The following is a 24,452-nucleotide window of genomic DNA, read 5'->3' on the forward strand; positions in this document are numbered from 1 at the left end:
GCCATCCCTAGCCACGTGTAACTTTTTTAATTGGTCAGGTACATCCAATAATCGAGATCTGGAAGTTGATTACATTCAATAATTGAGATTCAAAAGTTCATTACATTACATAGACATTTTACAAGATCTTTACATAACATAGACATTTTGTCATACTTAGTTACATTCACAGGTAATAATCCCCTTTCTTCTATTGCCTTATATGTCTACCAAACTTTCAAATTTATATATAGATGGTACTTAGCTGGTTTTGGTAGGTTTATTGGCTTATTGTCACCGTTAAAGGTATTGGTGAACATGCTACAACTCCAGATATATCAAAAGGATCAGATTCTTGCAGTATCGATGGCAGTTGTTGCTCTGCAAAACATATCACATCTTGTAAAGTCGATGCACTAAAATGCGGAGTAGGAATGACAAAAGAACCCGTAGCCGATGAGGAATCTGAAATCCAACGTTTTTGGGCCGGGTTTATGCTTGGGTATGCGGGTATCGGGCCAGATATGGGGATAATATTTAATTTTTGTAGGTCACGACCCGTATACCCGAAACCCATCTTGAACCCAATTACCTGACTCATATATATTTGCAAAACATAAAGGAAAATGATTAATCCTCTTAAAGATCCTTCTAATAATCCTCCTAAAACCTCCAAATCATGACAATTGGATTTCACTAGCTCTCTTTCCCAATCTCAACTCTTGCCACATGTCATGATCTTATAATTAGAAGGATTTTTAGGAGGTTTAATTAGCAATATATATTTAAAAGTATAAAATGATAATTGTGTTAATATATGTTAGGGGAAGTGATATTTGTACCACATAATTTGATTAAATTGCCATACGATACAAGTATTACAACAGACTGTACAGACAGTTAATGCATAGTTGTGGTAAATTAATCAAGTTATGTGGTATGAATATCATTTCTCATATGTTAGTAATAGCGATCAAAACTATTTATCATTCCTTATTTTGTTTTAGCTTGAATGTCTTTGATTTTGTGTACAATCTGGCATAGAGTTTGCACAACATGTTTTTGCCATACACAACAATGTATGTATTATATGATTGTACTGTACAACTGTATAATATATACAATGTTGTGTATGATTAAAATTGATTGTGTAAGGATCATTGCATATATTCTTTCTTTATTCTTAAACTTATAGCTACCCAAGTTATTCAATTTTGCGGACTCTACCATATTGCGCATGATACAATGTAATAGCATACTAGCATATACATGTCATGTTTAGGAGATCAGGATGTTATTATCAAAATGATGCATCCCAACCTTTTTGACTAAGTCGCTTTTAAACAAACTTAAAAATTAATAAATTAAGTTAATGGTTCTCCAATTGCCCGTGAGAAAAACTCATTACTCGACGGTTAATAAAAAATAGGGGCTGTCAGGTCCGGGTAAAGGACGAGGATATATAATTTGTTCTGGGTTCGAGATCATTTAAACTTAGCCTATACCCGACCCATTGTCAGCCCGGAGTAATAATTAATTTTCCAACTTTTTTTACAAGTCTTCTAAGTCTTGAATAATTGCACAATAGTACATCGTTTTATTAATTCATATGTAACTCTTGGTTAATAATTAGAAGTATTATAACTACGTTTATGTAGGTACGTTAAAAAGTTATTAACAATATACATCAAATCAATATAACTATTTATAAACATGATAATTATCTAAGGTTTAAAATAAAAATTTGTGTTAGGCTTATGTTCGTATTCAATCTTAATCTTAATATATACTAAACAAATCACAGCCTTTAATTTTTCAAAATTAATTAAATTAATACATGTCTAAATTAATTTACACTTTTTGATTTCCATTACTTAACCCAATTCAAAAATAATTAATATTTTCTTGCATAATGTTTTTCTAATAATAAAATATAACTATAAGTTAGAGAGGTTACAACATGGGAAAATGATCCGTACTGCAAACTTTACTTAAGCTTAGGTTTTGTCACTTTTAAAAAAATTACAAATTAAACCTTTGAATTTGAAAAATATACATAGCTTCCCCTGAATTTTACATAATCTCCCCTTGAATTTTACATAATTCCTCCCTGCTTTACCTAAGATAGGTACTGCATGTTTTACCTAACATTTAATTAATACTTATATCAGTATTTTACTTTATATTGTTAATTGTAATCAAATTAAGTGTAATATTGTTGTTATTAATAAGGGATAATGGCATGGGAATGTACCCAACTACACGATTAGCTATGTAATGTAACCAAGTTTGTTTTTTCGGTTATGTAATGCAAGCAATCGGCTATGAAACAAGTTGCCGGTTATCAACACGATTTTTTTTTAAATTAAAGAGTGGCCACGTGTTACAAAAAATATATATATATATATATATATAAGGCAGATAATTCAAGTAATTACATCAAGATCTATAAATGATTTTTTTTACCATTCTTTTACAACAACAAAATTAACAACCAGATACACAAACAAATATAAGTAAAGATATACTAATATACATATATGTGGTGAGGAACAATCTGAGAAAAAAAAGGAGATCACAAGATTGTAGGGAAATGATAACAAAAGAAATTGTTGCTGACAGAAAAATAAAGAGCAAGCGAGCGCTATATCACAAGATTTCCAATTTTCTTTTTCTAAGTTTCAAGTAGTGGTGGACGGTGGTTGAATTTAGGGGTGGGCTTCAACGGCAGCAGCCACTGTAGATTCCGGCGACACTCAGTTTTTTTTTTTCTCTCTCACTCTCTCCCCACCTCCTTCCATTCCGCCGACAACAACATCATACCATCACCACAAAAACCTCTTTTCACATATATGTACATATAAACCATGTATCTTTAGATCTACATATCGATCTAAACATAGATCTTGTATAATTGATTGATGGTAGTTGAGATGAGAAATAAATAATTAACTGATGGTGGTGGTGGTATTATTTATTCTTCCAATCCTTCGTCTGCAAAAACCATTTTTCCAATGTGAAATTATTTTGGATATTTATCGTAATATGCAAAAACTAAAGAAAGAGAATGTAAATCAAACAAGTAAACAAAAAATGAAAAATACGTACTTATGGGCCACGTGGCATTAAATGTGGATAGTGGAGTCAATTGACATGGCTCTTACAGGTTACCATCTAGAGGTTACCTGATATTACCGGTAACACACATTACATAACCGGAAAAACAAACGTGGTTACATTACATAGCTAATCTTGTAGTTGGGTACATTACATAATCTTTTGGTAATAGTTGGGTACAATCACATGCCATTATCCCTATTAATAATTGTAATCAAACTATAATTAGGATAACCGTTGTTGTTATTATTAATTGTAAACAAACTATAATTAGGATAATCATGGTTGTTATTAACAATTATAATCAAACTATAATTAGGATAATCATTGTTGTTATTAGTAATTGGAATCAAACTATATCTAGGATACAAAATCTTCTATTTAACATTCAGTATTAAATTTTAATATATCAATTCTTTTTTTAAGTATATTTTTACTTTTAACGTATAAGTATATTTTTTTCATATATTAATTCTTATAATAATAATATTTTAAATCTCGTGTATTTAACACGGGTCTAAAATTTAATTAAACAGTAAATGGTTGACCGGTTATAGGTTACCATCTACGAACACCATTATAGATATAAACCCACTAGATAATAACGAAATTAAAAATTTTGAGCCCAGAATTTATTTTAATGAAATTAAAATTTTTGATCCCATAATTTATTTTATTTTTTTCTGAAGCCAATCTATAAAATAAAATTTATACGATATATATATACGACTATACGTTCATGTTCTAATAAAGGGTAATCTGATCAAACAATATATATATATATATAGAGAGAGAGAAAAAAAAGTAAGTATGGGGCTGTTATGCACCCAACTTGGATGAAAAACCTCTCACATACCAATATTTTAATATTTTGAATAAATGCTTGTCCCCCCATGATTTTTATGCTTTAAAAAAAGGTATGTGAGAGGTTTTTCACCCAACTTATGTGCCTAACAGCCTCATATTCCCTTCCCCTATATATATATGGTGATCGTCAAATGAGAACTAAATTAAAATAAGAACAAATAATAACACTTAAAAACTACATTTTGATTCATTAATAGTCCATAAAACTAACATAGTGTATAACTAATTATCATTATTTAATTGTTTAACAGCACATTGGCATATCAAAATCAAGAAAATCATGGGTTTTTTTTTGTGCATCCATCTTGGATGCATATTCTTTAAAATGATGCATCCAACAAAAAACTTGATTTTTTCGATTTTGACGGCTCAATGTGTTGTTAAACACTTTAATAATGATAATTAGTTCTGGACTATGTTAGTTTTATGGATTTTTAATGCATCAAAATGATGTTTTAAGTGTTTTCACCGTTCTTATTTTAAAAGTGTTCTCACCGGAGTGTTTATGCATAATATATAGAGGTAAAAGTGAGTATGCAACTGTTATGCATCTAACTTGGGTGAAAAACCTCTCACATCACAATTTTTTAATATGTTGAATAAATGTTTGGGCCCTCATGTTTTTTATGTTTTATAAAAGGGTAATACTATAGATACACCGTCAACTGCTCATATAAACACATCTGAAACGTCCCATTTTATGTAAAACGTCACGTTTATCGCCCCGTTTTATATAAAATTCCACATTTGACCGGTGTGTAGAATGTAAAAGCTATAAGGAGAATTACACGTGGTCTGACACACATGTCAGTCATTCCACCGTTTTAGGTACCGTTTTAAATAAAACGCTGCGTATTAGGTTAAACGGTACCTAAAACGAGGGAATGACTGACATGTGTGTCAGACCACGTGTAGTTCTCCTATAACTTTTACAATTTACACACCGACCAAACGCTGCATTTTATATAAAACAGGGCAATAAACGCGACATTTTACATAAAACAGGGCGTTTCGGATTTGTTTTCTGAGAATAGTTGATGTGTGTATATAGCTGCTTCCTTAGAAAATGGTATGTGGGGTTTTTCACTTAACTTCGATGCCTATAAGCCTCATATTCTCTTCCCCACATATAAATCCAATGACAATATATAATGGGAGGTTGATTATTGTAAAAAAAGTATTAAGATAAAACAAATTGGACAAGATCTTGACCCTTAGATTATGGTTAAACTGATGCACGAATATTTACAAACCAATTGATGCACGATGATTTTCATGATGCACAGTGATTTTTAATGAAGAAAAACCTATTATTTTATTTGTTTTACTTAGGGAATAATCACGGGAAGACCAACGTACTTTCTTATTTGTACACGGTTGCCCATTATACTTTTTTATTAATAAGGTTTACCCACATATTTTTTTTTTGTACACTGTTGACCAATATTACCGACTATCACAGGTAAACCGGTCAACTTTGGGTCAATCGTGTACAAAAAAAAAGTATGTGGGTAAACCTTATCAATAAAAAAGTATAATGGGCAACCGTGTACAAATGGGAAAGTACGTCGGTCTTCTCGTGATTAATCCAATTTTAATCAACATTTGTAAACATGTACTTTTTAATCAACATAATTATATATTATATTGTCAATTGTTTCTTTACATTCTATCTTCATAATTATGTCCATATTATAACTATACTCTTACACACAACTCAACATCGTTCTAATATAGATCATTTTTAAACCACACGTTAAAAATGAAAATAATATAATTCATCTCGGACGTACAACGCATGGGTCTTAAGACCTCGTTACAAAGAAAAAACAAGTTTGAGGTTGGGCACCAACATTCATTATTATTGAGTTGCAATGATATGCAACATATACAACGTCAAAATGTTCAAAATTTTTGTATTTTGGGTTTCGTATGAAATATTTGGTTGTTATTCCTTTTTTAGTAAGAAAGATTCGCATGTATTAAGTATGCGGATCATCCATAAGATATTTTTTTTAGCCATACATCACTACTTTTTTTTTTTGATTAATCACGAAAAGACCAACGTATTTTTCCATTTGTACACGGTTTCCCATCATACTTTTTATTGATGAGGTTTACCCACATACTTTTTTTTTTGTACATGGTTAACCCAAAGTTGACCGGTTTACCAGTGATAGTCGGTAATATTGGTCAACCGTGTACAAAAAAGAAAAGTATGTTGATAAACCTACTCAATAAAACAGTATAATAGGCAACCGTGTACAAATGAGAAAGTACGTTGGTCTTCCCGTGATTAATCCTTTTTACTTAATATTTATTTTTATTTTACCTAAAACTTATATAAAGGTATTAAAACTAGTTTTATATACAAAAGGGATCGAATCATTGAATCTTTACATGGAGTGAGTGGGTTTAGGTTGACTTATATAACTCGATCGTCACATGCTATGTTAATAGGTGTCGCCATTGTAAAGTGTGTCCTTGTTGATATAGCAGCAGAACTAATTAACATACATGCATCGGAATGAAAACCAATCTATCGACTATAGTATACCCGATATCTTATCCTTATTACTTTATTAGTAGTTGCATTTAATTTGTTTTCTTCATCTCATCTCTGTCATCATCTGTATTTATATTCATTACACTTTTGAATGTTGTTTTCGTATTTTAGCCCTTTAGTTATTCATTTCATTCTCTTCGGTATAAGTTTTTTTATAAAGAGAAAAGAGAGGAACGGAAAAGAAAAAATTATAAAATATATTTTTAAGTAAAACAAGACAATGAAAGGAGAGATAATAAGAAGGAAAAGTTATACTGTAACTAGCATTGTACTCGCGCGATTCGACGGCCGTTTGGTGGTGACGACGACTGGTGGTGGTGATGGCGGTCGTGGTGGTGACGACATGTTGGTGGCGGGTGTAAGTAATTGATTTAATGTAATTGATGTAAATTAATTTATCAAGGGTAAAGTGGTAATTTTACATCTAATACTTTTATAAGAGAGAAAGTGATAATTATTATAAGACAGTATAGATAGGTATTTTTTGTCTTTTTTTTCTTTCAAAATTGAAGTGATTTGGAAGGAATATATTTAAAACTTAACAACACAAGTAGTTTTTAAATTGATTTAAAGAGCAGCATGTCTAAACGTTTCGATTGGTCGATCGGTTTAATTGTAAGTGGTTTTCTAGTAAAACCGGTCTAAGGGTGATCGACCGGTTTAATTTTTAAGTAGTTCTCTAGTAGAGAAGCTATGGTTCAAACATGTTGGCCGGTATTTTCAGGCTTTTCAATAGAATGGGTTTTATAAATGATTTTTGTATCTAAATATTTTCTATAAAGGGTATATGCTGAGTTTTAATCTTATCTATATTATTGTTTGTATTATTAAACATAGATTATACTAGTGTTTTTATTCATTTGTTTAATATAATGTGGATATGTAAAAATTAGACGATAATTGTTTGATATGACAATTGTATGTATAAGTTTAATGTTTCTGATTATCTCGGTTTAACTAACAACTTTAACCTATTGCCGTTTACGATCACAAAGCTTGTTCAAATTTAAAAATTCGATTTCTTCACCATTCCATTTTTCTTTTTTCAGAACATTCAGCCGGTATACGACATCAGGGAAACCTCACCGTATAATTATGAAGTCTTGCACGTACCTAAAGAACGAGACATTGACTATGAGCCGTTACAAGTATTTAGAGGGAAAAAACCCCAAAGTTTGTCATCCTTAAGGATCGAACTCGAGACATTGGGTAAAACCGGGAATGCCTCTGACCAGCTAGGTTAGACATCATTGACACCATTCCATTTTTTAGATTCTGAACTAGATAAAAAAGTGAAAAAATTACTTACATATCGTGATGTATTTGAAATTGGACCAGAATCCGTGTATGAACCAAGGTCCAATTTGCAATATCATCTATAACTTTATAATACATGTTGAGGCCCAAACTATTTGGAAGACTAGTTAATACATGATGATTTTTAAATTTAGTGTTGTTAATCATAGTCTCGGAATTATAGTTGTTTAGTTATTGACTTTACGATCCGAAATCACAAGGCTATTTGCTGTTATATATCCACTATGCTTATAAGTTCTGATTTTGATGTGATTGTAAAAATTTAAGGTAAATCTAAAACTCTTACTAAACATATATTATATATCATTAGTGTTTTTTTTATAATTTAGCTTCGATCATCGGTTTACTTTAACCACAAAGTATTTCATACTCATGAATCATGTATGAGTCATATTCGAATTTCTTTATGATATAATCTATATATTTACCGTATATCGTATGGATATTAGGACTATTATATTGAGTATTTTAGGAGATGTATGTCTTGACTTTTACACTCTTAAGACATGGAATTCTACCCAACCGAATGGGTTAGTTGTCCCTGATGCTAGCATGCATCATGTTACATCAACTAGAGATGTCCTAGAGTTAATGAATGTTGGGTTAATGAACCGTGCCGTAAAACATTTCAAGTTATTACTTGTAAAAAAGGGTGGATATGCACAGAAGATAGAGTGGACATGCACAAAAGAGTAAACATGTGCCATATAGGAACAGTAAACTTAGGTTTTGTAAAGTTCTTTAGGTAGTCACCATATTAATTTTGTTATATATAATGAATTGACCCAAAAAATTTCAAGTTATTGCATATAAAACATTTAAAAATAAGTAAAAAAACAACTAAAAATCACTCTAATTCCACGTTTTATATTACATATATCGATTTTCGACCACATGATTGTTATTAGTTCAAGAATAGGCCCAATATACCTTCTAGATGATAATATTCAGTAAAGTGACATAAAATAATTGTAAGTTATTGCATATAAAACACTTGAAATAAGTAAAAACTCACTAAAAATCACTCTAATTTACTAAAAATCATAGTTGATTATATCATAGAAGGAAAAATTTATAGTAAAATGTGTTACAACCAGAGAAAAGTATAATCTCAAATGTACAACAAACAATAGAAACAATTACACCATCACAATTCCATTAATTAAGCACTTGTGATTTTGCACGTTTTAGTTTAGATTACGAACAATCCAGTGATTAGGTTTGGAAGGTGAATATTGAGGGTTAAACTGAATATTGAGGGTTACCCATTGCTGACTCACTCATCACTGAAAACGTAAAGCTAGTTAGCGACAGAGCTAATATTTATGAAACAAATTATAGCTGCGGTCCTTACCTTTTAAAGCTAACGTGTTGGATGACAAAACAAATATGTCAATTATGAAAATCACCGATGAAGGAAACTCTCGCACCTGAACAGCTTATAGCTTAGTTTCAGAATAATGGCCTGCATAGTTAATCAGCAAAATATAAACACCAAAACCTACCATCATTGCTATAAGAAACAATTTTAAGTAGCTTGAGGCAAGGATCCCGAGCCATATGTTTTTGCACTTGGAAAGATATTATGCGCCATGAGCGTATACTCTGCAGGTCATGATGTACGAATTGCATTTGCTTGATATAGTTCTAACTATCCTGAATAAAGTAGTACAAAAGGGCTATTTTCAGTAAGTGTAGTGAAGTATATGACTGGACACGTGTAGTCAATACAGGATTTGTTCCTTCGACTTGAAAGTTGAAGTATGATACCATTGGCGCCCTCATTAGGACTAATTTAGATGTTTGCATGATTGTGCCCAAATAAATCCAAATGGTTCTCAATTATATTTGGTAATCATTAATTAGTTATGGAATGAGAAACAGAATTGTTAAATTATGAAATGATATTGATCTATATTCATATTTAACAAGGTATCTAAAACAAAGGGATAAATAAATGTCTTAAACCATTTAAATATACTTTAAGAAACTATACTTAAATTTTTCCGGGAACATTGGCGTGTTGCTAGATGCTAACCAATGTTATTACCTTCATTATTACATGCTCAAGTGGGAGCTGTTAGTATATGATCACGTAAAATGAACGTATGTCCGGAAATTATTTAAACCTACGGGGTCACACGTCTCGACACAAATGTAATTATAATTAATTAATATCTTCAATGTAATTTATTAGTTAATTAAAGATCACGAGAATCTAACGGTCGTTCGTTAAATGTTAAATGGTTAACGTTACTTAACTGACGAACTTAACGGAGGAGATAATTGTAATTAAGAAAACAATTAGGAAACCCTCTAGAATGTTCTCTAGAGGGGGACGGCCACAAGTAGGAAAAGGGTTTTGCAAAACCCTTAACTTGGTCATCAAGATACCTAATCCTATAAATAGAGGCCTAAGCTAATTGTTTTATTCAATTCAATTCTAAAGGTTTTCTAAAACCCTAAATCTCTCTCTCTCTCTCTCTCTTATTTTCGGTCATAGGCCGAAAATCATAAACCCTTTTAGGGTTCTTGGTGGTTTCGACCAAAGCAAGCAAAAGGAGAAGCCAATCGTTGTCGGTTCGTGATCAAGTGCTAACACGCATACATTCGAGTGTTGTGTGTGCAAACGTAGAGAGGTTTTACTTTAAACCTTATCATAAAGTTTCTTACTTTATCATCTTCGATTAAAGGTATATGTTTTCTCTCTTGGTTAATTAATTAACTACATAGTTTAATTTTCCGCTACGTACTTTGTGATTTAATTAGATAATTTGTTATATTAACACTGGACATCTCTAGTTGATGTAACATGATGCATGCTAGCATCAGGGACAACTAACTCATTCGGTTGGGTAGAATTCCATGTCTTAAGAGTGTAAAAGTCAAGAAATACATCTCTAAGGCGAGTAAAATGAGTGGATCAGGTTCGGGCTGAAATGGGTAATAACTTTTGTCAAAACTAGACAAGTTGGGTTCGGTTGACCAACAAAGTCTGTTCATTCATTTTTGAATTAACAAGAGCAAGTACCCGCGCGTTACGGCGGTGAGATGGTGGGGGTGATAGGTTATAGAGTGTGATACCAAATGACTTAGCTGTACGGGCTCTGCCCTCAGATTTAAAAAAGTCGTCGAAAGTATATCGAATGACGTCTCTAATGAAAGAGCATGAAATTTTAAGAACACCCATATAATTTTTAGAATTTATCGATGTATGGTTTTTGAGATAAAAGATTTTGAATGAATTGGAAGAATAAATGATTTATGGATGAGAAAGAAAAAAATTTGATTGGTTGAGATTTGATGAGAGTTAAGTAAATATAGAGTTGATATATGGACATTTTAAGGAAGTAAATGTTGAAACTTAAAATATAGACATGAGAGATCTGCTTTATAATATAGCATAGATAAAGATGTGTTAAAAATGATTAAGAAAGCTTTATTAGTATGAAATTGCCTAAATCTTTCGATCTTAGGTGGTCGTATGTATTAACGAAGAAATTAAATAACTTTCACCTCCATTTCACTTATTCCCTTTTTAGCAAACTTCTATGTGACCCGTTCAGCTTAAGTACACAGTCTGAATCATCGTTCATAACTAATTGAATAAAGATTGCCACCTCTAATTGATATGGTTATCTAAGAAATAATACTCAATATGTAGAAGAAACAAATAGGGTTAAAAAAAAGATAAAGTTAAAGGATATCTTTTTTTGAGTACTATTGCTTGATAATAAATTATTAACTTGCTCGTTATAGATCAAACCACCTGCACACCAATTTTATACTTAAAAGAGCTCATCCTGATTTGGGAGAGAAGAAATAGATCATTTAATGCCCGATAGTTGACCCCCCAAGTCCTCTGGACAAGATAGAGACCAGTCTAATAAAAACACATAAGTACACACTCAAATCAACAATCTATATTTGAATATACTTGTGCGAACCACAATGCTTACCATTGTGTAAGTTTTACATGAACCCGTTAGACCATATGCAAATATGTATACATTGTTGATATTGATGATAATGGTAAATTGGTTGTTACAAACCCCTCGAAAATAGTAAAAAAAAAATTAAAGTTCAAGTTTTCAAATTCAATAAAGTGTTTAGCCCTACAGCAACACAAGGTGTTTCCTCTATCCTCATTTTTGTGTTGCTATGTATAAACTTTTGTTAAGATTTACTCCGTATTATTCATTTATTTTAACATATTGTGGTTGTAGAGGACATGTTTGTTGACACTCAACCACTATAATGTATGCATATTTGCATATTGTCCAACGACGTCTGGTAAGACTTACTATGGTAAGCATTGTGGTTCACACAAGTATATTCAAACATTAGAATGTTGATTTCATCGTATACTTATTTTATGTGTTTTTATTAGACTGGTCCCAATGTATCATCTCCAGAGGGCTGGGGGATCAACTATCGGGCGTTTAACAATCTATTTCTTCTCTCCCAAATCCGAAGAAGCTCTTTTAAGTATGAACTTGGTGTGCAAATGGTTGAGATATATAACGAGCAAGTTCGTGATTTAAAATCAAGAACTATTTCTCAAAAAAAATATCTCTTAACTCTAGCTTTCTTTAACCCCATTGGTTTCTTATACATGTTGTGTATTATTTCTTAGATAACCATATGACTTAGAGGTGGCAATTTTTGTTCAATTAGTTATGAACGATGATTAAGACTGTATACTTAGGTTGAATGGGTCAAATAAAAGTTTGCTAAACAGGGAATAAGTGAAATGGTGAAAGTTATTTAATTTCTTTGTTAATACATACCAATACTTAAGATCTAAAGATTTAGGTTATTTCATTCTAGTTTTGACAAAAATTATTACCCATTTTAGCCTAAACATGATCCACTCATTGTGCACAACTTAGAGATGTATTTCTTGACTTTTCATGTTCTTTTACCTTCTTCCTTGAATCAGCGAGTAGATTCTCAAGATCCTGCATCTTCTTCTCTAGCTTAGATTTAATTTCTGTAGCAAGTGTTTCAAGCTTTTGACAACGGTTTAGTGACTTCCAATTTTTGTTTAATTCTGAAATTTCTAACTACATTTCTCGTTCACATTCCTTGGTGCATCTAATTCTACATCTTCGGGCTGTTTTTTCTCCTTAACCGTAGTCTTCTCAGCCTGCACAATACAGTTAATTTGATGAATGAAAACAAAGCCGTTGTTAAAGTATAAAAGACGTCATTTTATGGTTACACAAGAACTTGGGGATAATGGGTTGAACACTCCCCAAATATAATTTTAATGAATACAACATCCTAAATCACTTAATTCAAATTTTTCAAATGTATACAGTCAATAGAGTTGTTGTAATCGTAAATAGCCGATTACTTATTACCCAATGTCATCTCTAGTGTTAACGTTCCCAAACTCAAGGCAGTTTTGCCCATGGCGAGTTAGGATGTTTACATATTAACTTTTCGTTATAACTTAAAATATAATTAGTTGTTATAGTAGTTATAATATACTTTATGTCGTTCTAAAAAAAGAAAAATAATCAGCTGATAGCTTAACTTCAACATACTTTACTAGTGATGAAGATGATGATTATAATTAGGGGTGTTTCTTTTAGCTTTTATATTAGGTGCTTATAACATTTTAGAGTAAAGTGTTTGAGTGAGCATACAAGCTTATGTTAAGCTAAAGCTAGAAGCCTTATTATACTGAAAAGATATTATCAAAAGAAGTATAAACTTAACAAAAATTTAAAAACTAGACCAAAAACCCCTTAAAGTCTCTTATTTTTTAAAGAAGTATAAACAAAAAAATAAATAACTGTAGTTTACGAATGAAGAAAAAATTCCAAGCCAAAGACATAAACAAACCCAGGGAAAAAAGAGTCTTTTTCACCTGTACTTTATTTATTGTAATGCTTCTACAACACTACAACTTTTACTCTGTCGCATAACCTTTACACCGCATAACCTTTACACCGGCTACCGCTTCCGTCACTACCACCGCTTCAACACCACCTCCACCTCTGCATAACGGTGATAAATCTATAGCCAAAAACAAGTTTTTCACAAGTTTTTCTAAAATCTTTGCGAGGAAGATGAAAAGGAAATGTTTTATGAATATATGTGAAGTGTATCTAAGGAGAAGAAGTTGGGGGTTTAAAAATGAATTAAATTGTATCAAACTATGTGTTTTAAATTTGTGTGACCAGTCACTTATTTATGTCGGTAGTTAGGGAAGACAAAAATGAATTCTCCCTTATTTATGTAGGTAGTTGGGGAAGACAAAAATGAATTCAATAATATATCTATAATATATACATATATAAAAATTGAAATTAAAGAAATTATACTATTTTAAGGTTGATTTTGTATGTTCTACAGTATTTTAAAGGGCAGTGATATTTGTACAAAAAAGTTGAAAAAGATACCATTTATATACGTTAAACACTTGTACAATATGTTATGTAATTTGTGCTATGTGGTAAATTTATCAATACTTTTGGTACTAACATCCAGGAATATGACCACTCTATTTTGAATGCAGTTCGATTTGACAAGGTTTGTAAAGATAATGCAGTATCTATGTTTCAAATCTTAACTTTATAAAGAATGAGTCAAATTATTTAAAAGTTGTCCAAAGTTTATATCACTGTAACAATATGAGCTTAGGGCTCTCCTAATGGTGGTGTTCTCTGAAAAACATCATTAATATGACTCGTGGTCTCTCCAAATTCAGAAAGTGGTGTTGTCATAAAGACGGGAAAAAAGGATATTGTGATGGGTTCTGCCTCTTTTGTGAAATGAAGACAACGATGTTGCAAGATTTCTTTTTCTATTGAATTGGTTATTACTGTTTTATTTAATAATGTAGTGAAGAGATTAGCTTGCCAGTGCATTGAAATATTTGCTTTAGTTTTCATAAAAACAACATATAAGTAATCTTTAATTGTGATATAGAGTACCATTGTATCGATTCTATTATTGCTCTTTCATTAAGCATACAACGTATTCCAATGACACCATGGAGCAAAGAAATTGAAGTTAATTTTCTTTTATTAAGAATAACGAGAGCAAGTACTCACGCGTTGCGGCGGTGAGATGGTGGGGGTGATAGATCATAAAGTGTGACACGTCATAGAGTGTCATAGCCAAACGCCTTAGCCGTATGGGCTCCGCCTTCGGATTTAAAAATTAGTCGAAAGTATATCAAATGACATCTCTAATGAAAGAGCATGAAACTTTAAGAACATCCATATAATTTTTATAATTTATCGATGTGCGGTTTTTGAGAATAAAAATTTTGAAAAAATTAGAGGAATGAAATGATTTATGGAGGAGAGAGAAAATTGTAGGCATTGATGTATAGTACATCATACATTATCATGTATATATTGTTGAAATTGAAAGTTAAAAGTTGAAAAATGAATTTGTTTTATTATTTATTATAGAAGTATATAATTTAGTATAGAAGTATAGATAAACAAAATGAAAAAGTGTCCTCAATTTATACCGAATGAATTTAATGTATTGTCAACAAAAAAACAAACATTAAAATAGAGAGACTGTCGAAATTGTACCAAAACTTTAATACAAACCTGCGATTCTCTGTTCAACTAGCCACATATAAGATTATAAGGTGTACATGTGATAGTGAGTATAAAACTTGTACAGTTCCATATACCACATTATTCAGAGTGATAATCCATTCTGACCCATAACGTAACCGGGTTGTCAATTTTACCATCTTTATTTGTGACTTTGTGACATATCATTTCCATAAATATTTTTTATCAACTTCTACACATGGTTATAATTAGGGAGAATTTCATATATACCCAATATTAACACCTTAATTACATATATATCCAATCAAAACGTATAATTACATATTTCTCCAACTTTAAATAAGATTCTATCATATCTATCCACAAGTTCTCTAAACCATTATATTAGTACACAGACTCAACAACGCTCCAAAATCTGAGTCTAACCTCATGGTGTCTCACTACTCAGTGATCAACATTAGCTATAAACAGGTGGAGATAAAATTAATCACAAACAGAGTAATCGACCATGAAACACATTAAACAAGAATAAAACATTAAAGCATATAAACTATCATTAAACAAGATGGGTGCTCTTAAAACGGGTTAATGCAAGTTCGCGATGATGTGTTAAACCAAATTTAGATAACTTTGGATTTAAGTTTCTGAAACAAAAGTAAAACTCACAAACTACAGCTATTATACATCTTCAATGTTTTGCCGTTCAAAAAGAAAAAAAATAAATAAATAAACACTAAAATACATCTTCAATGGAAGCTTTACCAACTATCATTATTTCAAACTGTCTATTATGCAAACAAAACCCAACTATTAAAGTACATCTCTAATTCTACCAAGTTATCAAGAAAGGAGAACAAACTGTTTCAAAGACAACATAATTGATTATTTGAGTAGATATGATAAAATCTTACTTAAAATTAGGGAAATTTGTAATTATTAAGTTTAGTTGGGTATATATGTAATTAGGGTGTTAATATTGGGTATATATGAAATTCTAACTTGATTTTGCATATGTACACTTTTTTTAAATTATAATCTATACACCATTATAAAACAAATTAACTCTCCCATCTTTTTAACATTTTATCTTTAAAATATCTAAAATACCTTTAATTTTCAAAACATTCTCAACTCACACACTAAATCTACCTAAAAGATTTCTAAAATATTTTTCAACTATATTTATCCAAACTATTCTCTTTTATTCATTAATTTGAATACTTCAACCTAATATCCATATAATGCTTTTAATTAAAATTATTTACAAAAGATACACAACTTAACCATAAAATAACTACACTACCATTTACATCAATTAGTTTTAGATTAATAACCACATCGTTACCACCACCATCACCACTAACACCCGTTACCGTCACCGCTGCTGCATTGTACGGGTAGCCATCTCGTAATAATAAATAGATTCTCTTCATACTTTAAAGAAATGAACATATTGATTGGCCTGTGTTTCTGTCTTTTTTCTCGGGTGATTAATCAAGTCATTCATTCTAGATTATTTCGTTTAAAACACTTAAAAATAAATAAAAATTTATTAAAAATCACCCTCATTCATTATAATTCGTGTTTTTTATTATGTAAATCGATTTTCAACCACATGATTATTATTGGTTCAAAAATAACCAAATGATAATCTTCAATGAAATTACACAAAAGATTTCAAGTTATTCCATATAAAAAAGCAAATGGGCTTGGGGCCGACCATATAACATGGGTTTTAAATTTGGATCCTGTCTGGCCCAACACAAAGCTACATGACATCTGAGTCTTTGTCGTGTGCAATTGTTTAGTTTTCTGGAAGCCATATGATTATTTGACACGAAGGAAGAAAAAGAAAAAAAGAAACAGAAAGTAAGTATGTTGTTATTTTGTGCTTTAACTATGTGTTAAAGATGATGATAGTTGAGTGCAAACTGAACAAAGTTTTGTTATTATAGGGCGACTTTCTGTTTGTATATCATATAAATAAAACATTAAATTGCTTAACCTTATAATTGAAATAATTAGAAGTATAAGCCTAAATCTATTCTGATTGATAGAGATATACATATAGATTTCCTTTTTATATTTGGCGATCTTGAAAATATATCATATAATATTGAAGAAACTAAGAAAACAAAAAATGTATGTTATTATTACTGGTATATCCGTATATGTAATAAGGTGGCTATATCTTATTTTGCTTTAGATATAGTGCTTGATTACTTAAAGTTGTTTGTAGGACCGTCCGAAACCACATAATTTGGATAGTCTCTTAGTTAGAAGATTTTACCAGCAGTTGTTAGTCTTATTAGATATAGGGGTTTTGCAAAAACGGTAGGCGGCGGTCAATTGGTTGAAAGAAATGAGGTACCGGTGTGTCCAATGTGGACATTATCTAGAGACTCTCTATGTGCAATATTCGCCAGGAAATATCCGCCTCATGAAATGTGTAAGCTCCTTGTTGTTTTTGGGTTTTAGGGTTTATGTCACAACTAATTTTTCTCCGAAAGCTAATATATAGATATACTAAGAATTGTTAAAAATTTGAAAACAGCAAAATTGCAGAGCAGTTGCTGATGAGTACATTGAATGTGAGATCATGGTATAAATAATCCTTACTTATTAATACACCTTTTAGATCTTAATGATGCTCGTATCAATTGGTTTTCGTTATAGTTCTGAAACATTTTATTTTGATGCTGTTTAGATTCTTCTAATTGATTTGATTCTTCACAAGGCAAAGGCGTATAGACATCTGTTCTATAACATGTTTGACCGGGAAGCTATGAACTTTGAGGTGCACACTGTTTCTTACACTCACTGCTATGACACTCCATTAAATGTTTTATCAATGGTTGAACTTATCATAATTATTTTAGGGACTGATGTGGAAGTTGACTTTTGGGTTTCTTCTCTTGGATGCTTGTATCCATTTTGTAACATTTACATTACAATCTCATTCGTTGAGTAATCTATTAATCACAGTTTCTGTATTGTTACCCTTAATTACCTAACTAGACAGAATCTCTATATTAATCACAAATGAAGAGGGATGGGGTGCAAATCCAGGCTTAGATTCATTAATTTGGGCTGGTGGAAAGGTATATATATAAAACTTCTGTTTGTTGCTTACATATCTATTATATATATTATATATAGGATTCAAGATCCGTGTTGTAATGAAGCATTGCATTGTTCTTGTAGATATTATTGGATACCATTGTCGGAAATATTTTATTCACTGGTATATTACTTTTTGGAACAAAATCTTTATTGAATGTGTCCTCTGAAGCCTCTTCGTAAGTAGATTTCCGTTTTGTTATATTTTTATTGTTGATAAAGAATTCGTTTTAAGCTATGGGGTCTGAACTTCATACTGGTGATGGGATCCTTTACTTACTACAGAGTCTATGCCTATAAAATATTTTCAGGTACAAAGACATATGGCTCGGGATCCTTGCCTCAAGCTACTTAAAATTGTTTCTTATAGCAATGATGGTAAGTTTTTGATGCTATATTTTGCTGATTGTATGCAGGCCATATTATTCTGAGACTAGGCTATAATCTGTTCAGGTGTGGGAGTTTCCTTCATCGGTGATTTTCATAATTGACATATTTGTTTTGTCATCCAACACGTTAGCTTTAAAAGGTAATATAAGGACTGCCCCTATAATTTGTTTCATAAATGGTAGTTCTGTAGCTAACTGCCTTTACTTTTTCAGTGATGAGCGAGTCAGCGATGGGTAAATGCTTTGGAGTTTGCTTGTGTGCACATATTGTCAAGTTCCTCTTCAGTTTAACCCTCAATGTTCACCTTCCAAACCTAATCACTAGATTGTTTGTACTCTAAACTAGAACATGCAACATCACAAGTGCTTAATGTAACTGTGATGAATGTATTTTAACTGTTTCTATCATTTGTTGTACATTTGAGATTATACTTTTCTTTTACTGTAACACATCTTACTATAAATTCTGCCTTAATGATATAATCAACTTTGCTTTATTGTTTTATCATTTCCCAAAATTACAATTTCAATTTTTAAGTATATTTAATGTGTCTCTTGTATTCTTGGAAGAAAAGACTAAATGGTGATTGACTGGGCCTTTAACTTTTAATTTCAGCAAATGATAAAATATATCTCATGATCAAACCAGAATTGAAGTTGATGAATCTAAACCACAATTGTTCCAGTTTAAAAGTGATTTGGTCCTAAAACTCTAAAATTGCATAGATAGAATGGTGTCAGTTTTCACTATAATATATAAAGATTTCTGTAAGGAATAAAACAAAACAAAACACTGGCTCAGTTCCAACTCTCAAGTCAGAACCAAGAACCAGATATAGCTGCCTAGCTGGTACTGGTTTGGTCTGTTCCAGTTTGACTCTTCTGTAGATTGCAAGTTTTCAACCTTGTCTGACTTTTAATAACATGCCAAATAGAACATTCAGCTCCCACTTACATTATCATAGGGAATGCTTTCTAGGGGACTTTCCCATAATCGTTCATTTGGTCATATACTCTGAGCCAGATTGCAGCATACGTTTATTTACGTTAGCAACTACATCAATGTTTTTTCAGTTATGTTTAATGCAACTTTAAGTTTGAAAAAGAGTACAAAACAATGCCACTTCTTTCGATTTACTAAGCAATAGAATTCCCTTGATTTTCAGTTCAACCTGCAAGTATTAGCGACTAATTACAAGCACCTTACGATTACAAGAATTTAAGCATTTAAACATCCAAATGCCATATTTCTTCTGTTTTTTTGAGTATGTTGCACTTGTCATTCAACTTTTATTGGAACATGCAGCAGATTACAAAAACATCATTAAAAAAGGTCCACGTCAATATGGAATTGAATTACTTTACATGTAAAACTATCCAGGAGCCAAAAGGAGCAACATCCGGAGCAGTCACAACTTATACTAGATGCAGTAAAAGTTGTACCTTAATTGTGAATTTGACACAAGGAGCTCTAAAAGTTGTACAAAGATGTGGTAAGGTCAGATAGTGGTGTTAGGAAAAGTATATACACACGGAAACGTCACCCAGTCATAGCCTGGATACCCGTGAGCCCGGAATGGGTGAAAAACCAGCTCCAACTTAACTACCGATCTTAGGATCAGATTCCCTATCTCCTATTGCAGGCGGATCTCTTCGCTCCAAGAAGAAAGAAGAATTTTGGAAGGCATCAATGCTGCTAGTTAGAATACGAGTCAATCCACCAAGAGACTCGCTCAATATAAGGTCATTGCTTTGATATCTACAAGGAAGCATTTCCACTTCTAAAGGTCCTAAGGAGTCGGGCTGCAGAAAAAGAAAGAAAAAAAAAAAAGTTAGCTCGCCTCATGAAAACTAGTAATTCCTTTATCCCAAAAGGATGTAACATTGGCTTTAGCAAAATTGTCAAAATATGTTTGATTATTGAACAGATGGCAAAAATTCCATTAATCAGGATCAAATAAAGAAAACTCTAATCAATCCCAAATAAAGAACAGACGTACCCAGTAAATATCAGTAAGAGCACGTAGATCTTTAGCAGAACCATCCACGACATTCCTTTCAGAATGATCCCTGTCTATTGACTCTACTTCTGCAGGATGATTCTCCATGGGTTCCTCTGCTTCAGCTAGTTTCTGAAGAGAATAAAGGAAGCACAGTATATCAATATATATCAGGCAGTAATCTGATTCTGAAGATAAACTAACTGACCAGAAGTAAGAGCACTATCTACTAAAAGAAAATTTCAAACCTCAATGGCAGAGCCTAGCGGAAGTCGATTTATGGAAGTGTCTTGGTTGCAGGTTTTTTTAAGAGTATGTGCTGCATTATTCTTATGAAACGTGAATGCATCACACGTATCTTCAGCATCCCAGATAGAAGATGATACAACAGTAGGCTGGACTACACTATTGCCAAGATTTTTTCTTATATGAGCCGCAATAGCAGCATCAAAAGAATCACAGCTGAATGGAATCTGAGAGCCAGATGGAATGCAGTTGCCATTTGCACTACGAGATGCATCCGCAAGCAGATCACCAACACTTACATTAGTAAGGCTGTCTGCCCATTCAAATACCGACACAGCTGTATTCTTATGAGAACCCTTATCCTGCAATTAGTATCAATCCAACATCATAATATTTTTTTAATCAGTACTTATACGTTCAAAGTACTCTTAGGGTTGACATTACGAACCTCTACAGCATTCACGTTGCACCTTAGGGCAGCACCAGTTGATAGAGGTTCTTGGGGTGTACTCACAAACCAACCATACCTTCAAACACAAACTGAAACATTAGAGATTTCTGGAGCATATAGAAGTAGGCATTAGGCTAAAATATATGTGAGAGAATCAAGACCTTAAGCGGAAAACAGAAGGACTTCCAACTGCAGTATATACATCTGCTGCACTTAAAACTGAATGTTGCGTCCATCTCTGACATTTCACAAGATTTGAACTTTCAGCAAAGTAAGGCAGAAGCATTAGTTCTCCAGATGCTATTTTACAGCTTCCCCATTTATGATTCAGGCGTTCCAAAACTGAAGATATTTTCTTTCTAGAACTTAATGTGAGCTCCAAATGAGGGTTGTGATTGTCCTGACAATTTATTAAACTCACGTATTAGAGTAAGAAACTCAATAAAGAGATAACAACGCTCGTCCATACATTCATACCATTTCCAATGCTCTGCGTATGCTTTCATTAATTGGAAAGAGCTGCAATTTCAGTTTGGTCAAAGGTTGTACATTGTTGACAATAGATATTGTTTGATGAAAAGACGGCACAGGGGGTATATCTCTTGCAACAGTGTTTGAACCCTTGTCTCCTGAAAGCAGTAAAGTTACTCGGATTTTTGTCAGATTCGAGAGAAAACAGAAATAGACCTTACAGGTTTTGCTAAGGCAGAAACTCACTGTTCATAGATTGTACACTATCAACTAATCTATCCAAGGCTGTCTGCTCCAAGTGTGCAGCAGCATCAGCAACTAATGACACCCCGGCTATTGCAGCCTTCTCCCATTTTTTATATGCAGCAGTAGATGCACTACCTTTATAGCACAATAAATAAAAAGCATCTCAATGTAAAGGTACAGATGAGATTACAAATAAAAAAAGAAGATATAAAATAGAGATTCACCTGATCTTCGCCTCTGCCTTGCTTGTTTAACAGATGACGAGCCTCCTTTGCAGTTGTTCCGATCTATACATGTGCTTGCATTGCGCTTTAGCGAAGCTCCTTTTCCAGAACCCACATTTTGTGTGGTTTGACCGTCAACAAGAACAGGGTTGACACAAGCATCATGTGTGCAGGCTTTACCCTGATTCGAGACAGAATTTGATGGTGTCATAGAACAGCTTTCCTCTTGAAGAGGTCGTTTTTTATTTTTCTTTTTTTGGTCTTTCAATAGCTGATGTTCCTGAATGACAGAAAAACAAAATCAGTTTGGTAAATGAAAAGCCAAAAGCCAAGCCTTGAGAATCAACTCACCAATGCCTCCAAAAAAATCTTGAATCTTCGAGGCTTCAAGTGAAGCTTTGAGGCTTTACAACTATGCTTTTGAAGTAACGACCACCTGCAGAAGAAATGAGTCAATGAAAGAAGATATAAACTTCCAGATAAAACTCACTTTATTCATGATAACCTACCATCGAAGCATGGCAGCATTTGTATCTTTGGAGTTTTTGGCATCAAGAAAAAGTTCAGGCCCCAGCAACTTGTTCATACGCCTCACGAGACGATAATAATAGTGCCGAACTTGATCCTTATTTTTACTCTGAACACGATAAGTTATCTTCTCAAAATTCTGCAACACGCATTACGTTCATAAGATTTTGTTTTTCATATCAACAGGTAGGAAGAACCATAAAACTTAACAAGTCAAGCGACATATACATAACATGAAAACTTGCCTTTCCAACTTGACGTAGAGCATTAAAGAATCTTTCCTCTTCCTGACGCGTCCAAGCAGCCCATTGTCTTGTTTGTTTCTTTGCTGAATTAAATTAAAAACCCTATCAGATTAATGCTAAACCTCGGTACCCAACTATAAGTTACAAATAACTAGCCAACAATTAAAACACCATATCAAAATCTTCCATAAAAAGTACCAGGAGAGGTAGGTACAACATGGTGTGTTTCAGACGTGATTACATCCTTAATAAACACATTTTCAGGTCCATCAGCCACCTCTTGCAACGTCACTAGCGATTCCATATTCATGTAAAGTTGTCAATGAAATACCGAAAATTTCATAAAAACCTTCAATTCTCGTAAAGTGCTTCGTTTCAATCTCAATAAATATGAATCCAGAAGCAACAACTAATTCAAACCACAAAGAGAAAATAATTTAGCATTCAAACAACAACAAAGAATCAAAATGTTCAAGTTAATCACACGAATGACCACTAGACACATCACTTCTCCAAACAACTAAATTCCGACAATGTGACATTATACGAATCGTGTATATAACTTGTTTCTACTAATAGCCAAACATAATGTTTCTTTAAGTGCCGCGTATAAACCGTAAAAGCACAACAAACCTTTGGTAGTATAAAGATGGTCAAAATTGGGGTAAAAACGAATACATAATCACAAATTTGCACCTAAATTCATCTCATATATACAAATCGGATATACGTACACAAACTTAGTTATTATAATTGAGATCAACAAAAAGGCACCTATTCAATAATCGAAAATAAACCCTAGCTACGGAAATCCGTTCGTAAATTCAATCAAGTACAAAATTAAACCTAAAATTATACTCACAAGAAAATATAGATATATATGAATATACAGGAAAGACATGTATGCAAATATACATACATATATATATATATATATAGGAAACTGAATTGAATTGAGATGAATTGGGAGATTTGTTTACCGGGGAGAGAGAGAGAGCGCGCGATGACGGTGATGCTGCAGGATATGAAATTCCGACCAAGAATTTTACTCTACGTATAATGTACGTATTTTTTTTTACTTCAGTTTTTGCTTCTTTTTTTTTTTATTTTCCTTTTCTAGAATTTATAGTTATATT

General features: G+C 32.2%; 2 protein-coding genes and 2 long non-coding RNA genes across 6 annotated transcripts; 1 reads left to right on the forward strand and 3 right to left on the reverse strand.

Annotated features, from left to right (window-relative positions):
• Positions 1–2,404: 2,404 nt before the first annotated feature.
• LOC122603330 lies at positions 2,405–3,127 on the reverse strand. Its single transcript, XR_006324446.1, has 2 exons — positions 3,088–3,127; positions 2,405–2,973 (listed from the first exon to the last, which is right to left on the reverse strand). It is a non-coding gene; the product is annotated as an uncharacterized LOC122603330 (long non-coding RNA).
• A 5,749-nt stretch (positions 3,128–8,876) lies between these two features.
• Positions 8,877–14,044, reverse strand: LOC122603329. Of its 2 annotated transcripts, XR_006324445.1 has the most exons (5): positions 13,725–14,039; positions 12,772–12,995; positions 9,352–9,502; positions 9,201–9,276; positions 8,877–9,132 (listed from the first exon to the last, which is right to left on the reverse strand). It is a non-coding gene; the product is annotated as an uncharacterized LOC122603329 (long non-coding RNA). The 2 variants fall into 2 exon arrangements; XR_006324444.1 differs by lacking the exons at positions 8,877–9,132; positions 9,201–9,276; positions 9,352–9,502 and having other exon boundaries at positions 11,543–12,995; positions 13,725–14,044.
• Positions 14,045–17,074: 3,030 nt separating this feature from the next.
• Positions 17,075–19,408, forward strand: LOC122603640 (protein ARV 2-like). 2 transcript variants are annotated; one of them, XM_043776404.1, is made up of 10 exons: positions 17,075–17,265; positions 17,636–17,845; positions 17,951–17,998; positions 18,104–18,193; positions 18,276–18,321; positions 18,415–18,497; positions 18,601–18,695; positions 18,828–18,894; positions 18,970–19,045; positions 19,119–19,408. In XM_043776404.1, exons 2-10 carry the CDS (start codon positions 17,759–17,761, stop codon positions 19,244–19,246), a joined length of 720 nt encoding a protein of 239 aa, XP_043632339.1. In that variant the 5' UTR covers positions 17,075–17,265; positions 17,636–17,758; the 3' UTR covers positions 19,247–19,408. The 2 variants fall into 2 exon arrangements, with proteins under 2 accessions (XP_043632339.1, XP_043632340.1); XM_043776405.1 differs by having other exon boundaries at positions 17,251–17,265; positions 17,709–17,845.
• Positions 19,409–20,229: 821 nt separating this feature from the next.
• On the reverse strand, positions 20,230–24,394 carry LOC122603639 (TSL-kinase interacting protein 1-like). Its single transcript, XM_043776403.1, has 13 exons — positions 24,297–24,394; positions 23,515–23,725; positions 23,317–23,399; positions 23,053–23,210; positions 22,895–22,979; positions 22,544–22,823; positions 22,320–22,454; positions 22,080–22,231; positions 21,764–22,002; positions 21,600–21,678; positions 21,154–21,513; positions 20,906–21,037; positions 20,230–20,708 (listed from the first exon to the last, which is right to left on the reverse strand). The coding sequence occupies exons 2-13, from the start codon at positions 23,624–23,626 to the stop codon at positions 20,505–20,507; spliced, it is 2,019 nt and encodes a 672-aa protein (XP_043632338.1). The 5' UTR covers positions 23,627–23,725; positions 24,297–24,394; the 3' UTR covers positions 20,230–20,504.
• Positions 24,395–24,452: the final 58 nt, after the last annotated feature.

Source organism: Erigeron canadensis, chromosome 6 (assembly GCF_010389155.1).
Source record: "Erigeron canadensis isolate Cc75 chromosome 6, C_canadensis_v1, whole genome shotgun sequence".
Classification (NCBI taxonomy): Eukaryota; Viridiplantae; Streptophyta; class Magnoliopsida; order Asterales; family Asteraceae; genus Erigeron; species Erigeron canadensis.

Bases quoted from the DNA above. Each gene is read 5' to 3' on its own strand.
- LOC122603639 (XM_043776403.1), bottom strand. From the start codon at position 23,626: ATGAATATGGAATCGCTAGTGACGTTGCAAGAGGTGGCTGATGGACCT. The intron at 22,980-23,052 runs GTAGGTTATCAT...TTTCTTCTGCAG, and splicing joins AATGCTGCCATGCTTCGATG to GTGGTCGTTACTTCAAAAGC. The intron at 22,232-22,319 runs GTGAGTTTCTGC...TACTGCTTTCAG, and splicing joins TAGTGTACAATCTATGAACA to GAGACAAGGGTTCAAACACT.
- LOC122603640 (XM_043776404.1), top strand. From the start codon at position 17,759: ATGAGGTACCGGTGTGTCCAATGTGGACATTATCTAGAGACTCTCTAT. The intron at 18,194-18,275 runs GTGCACACTGTT...TAATTATTTTAG, and splicing joins GGGAAGCTATGAACTTTGAG to GGACTGATGTGGAAGTTGAC. The intron at 18,895-18,969 runs GTAAGTTTTTGA...TAATCTGTTCAG, and splicing joins TGTTTCTTATAGCAATGATG to GTGTGGGAGTTTCCTTCATC.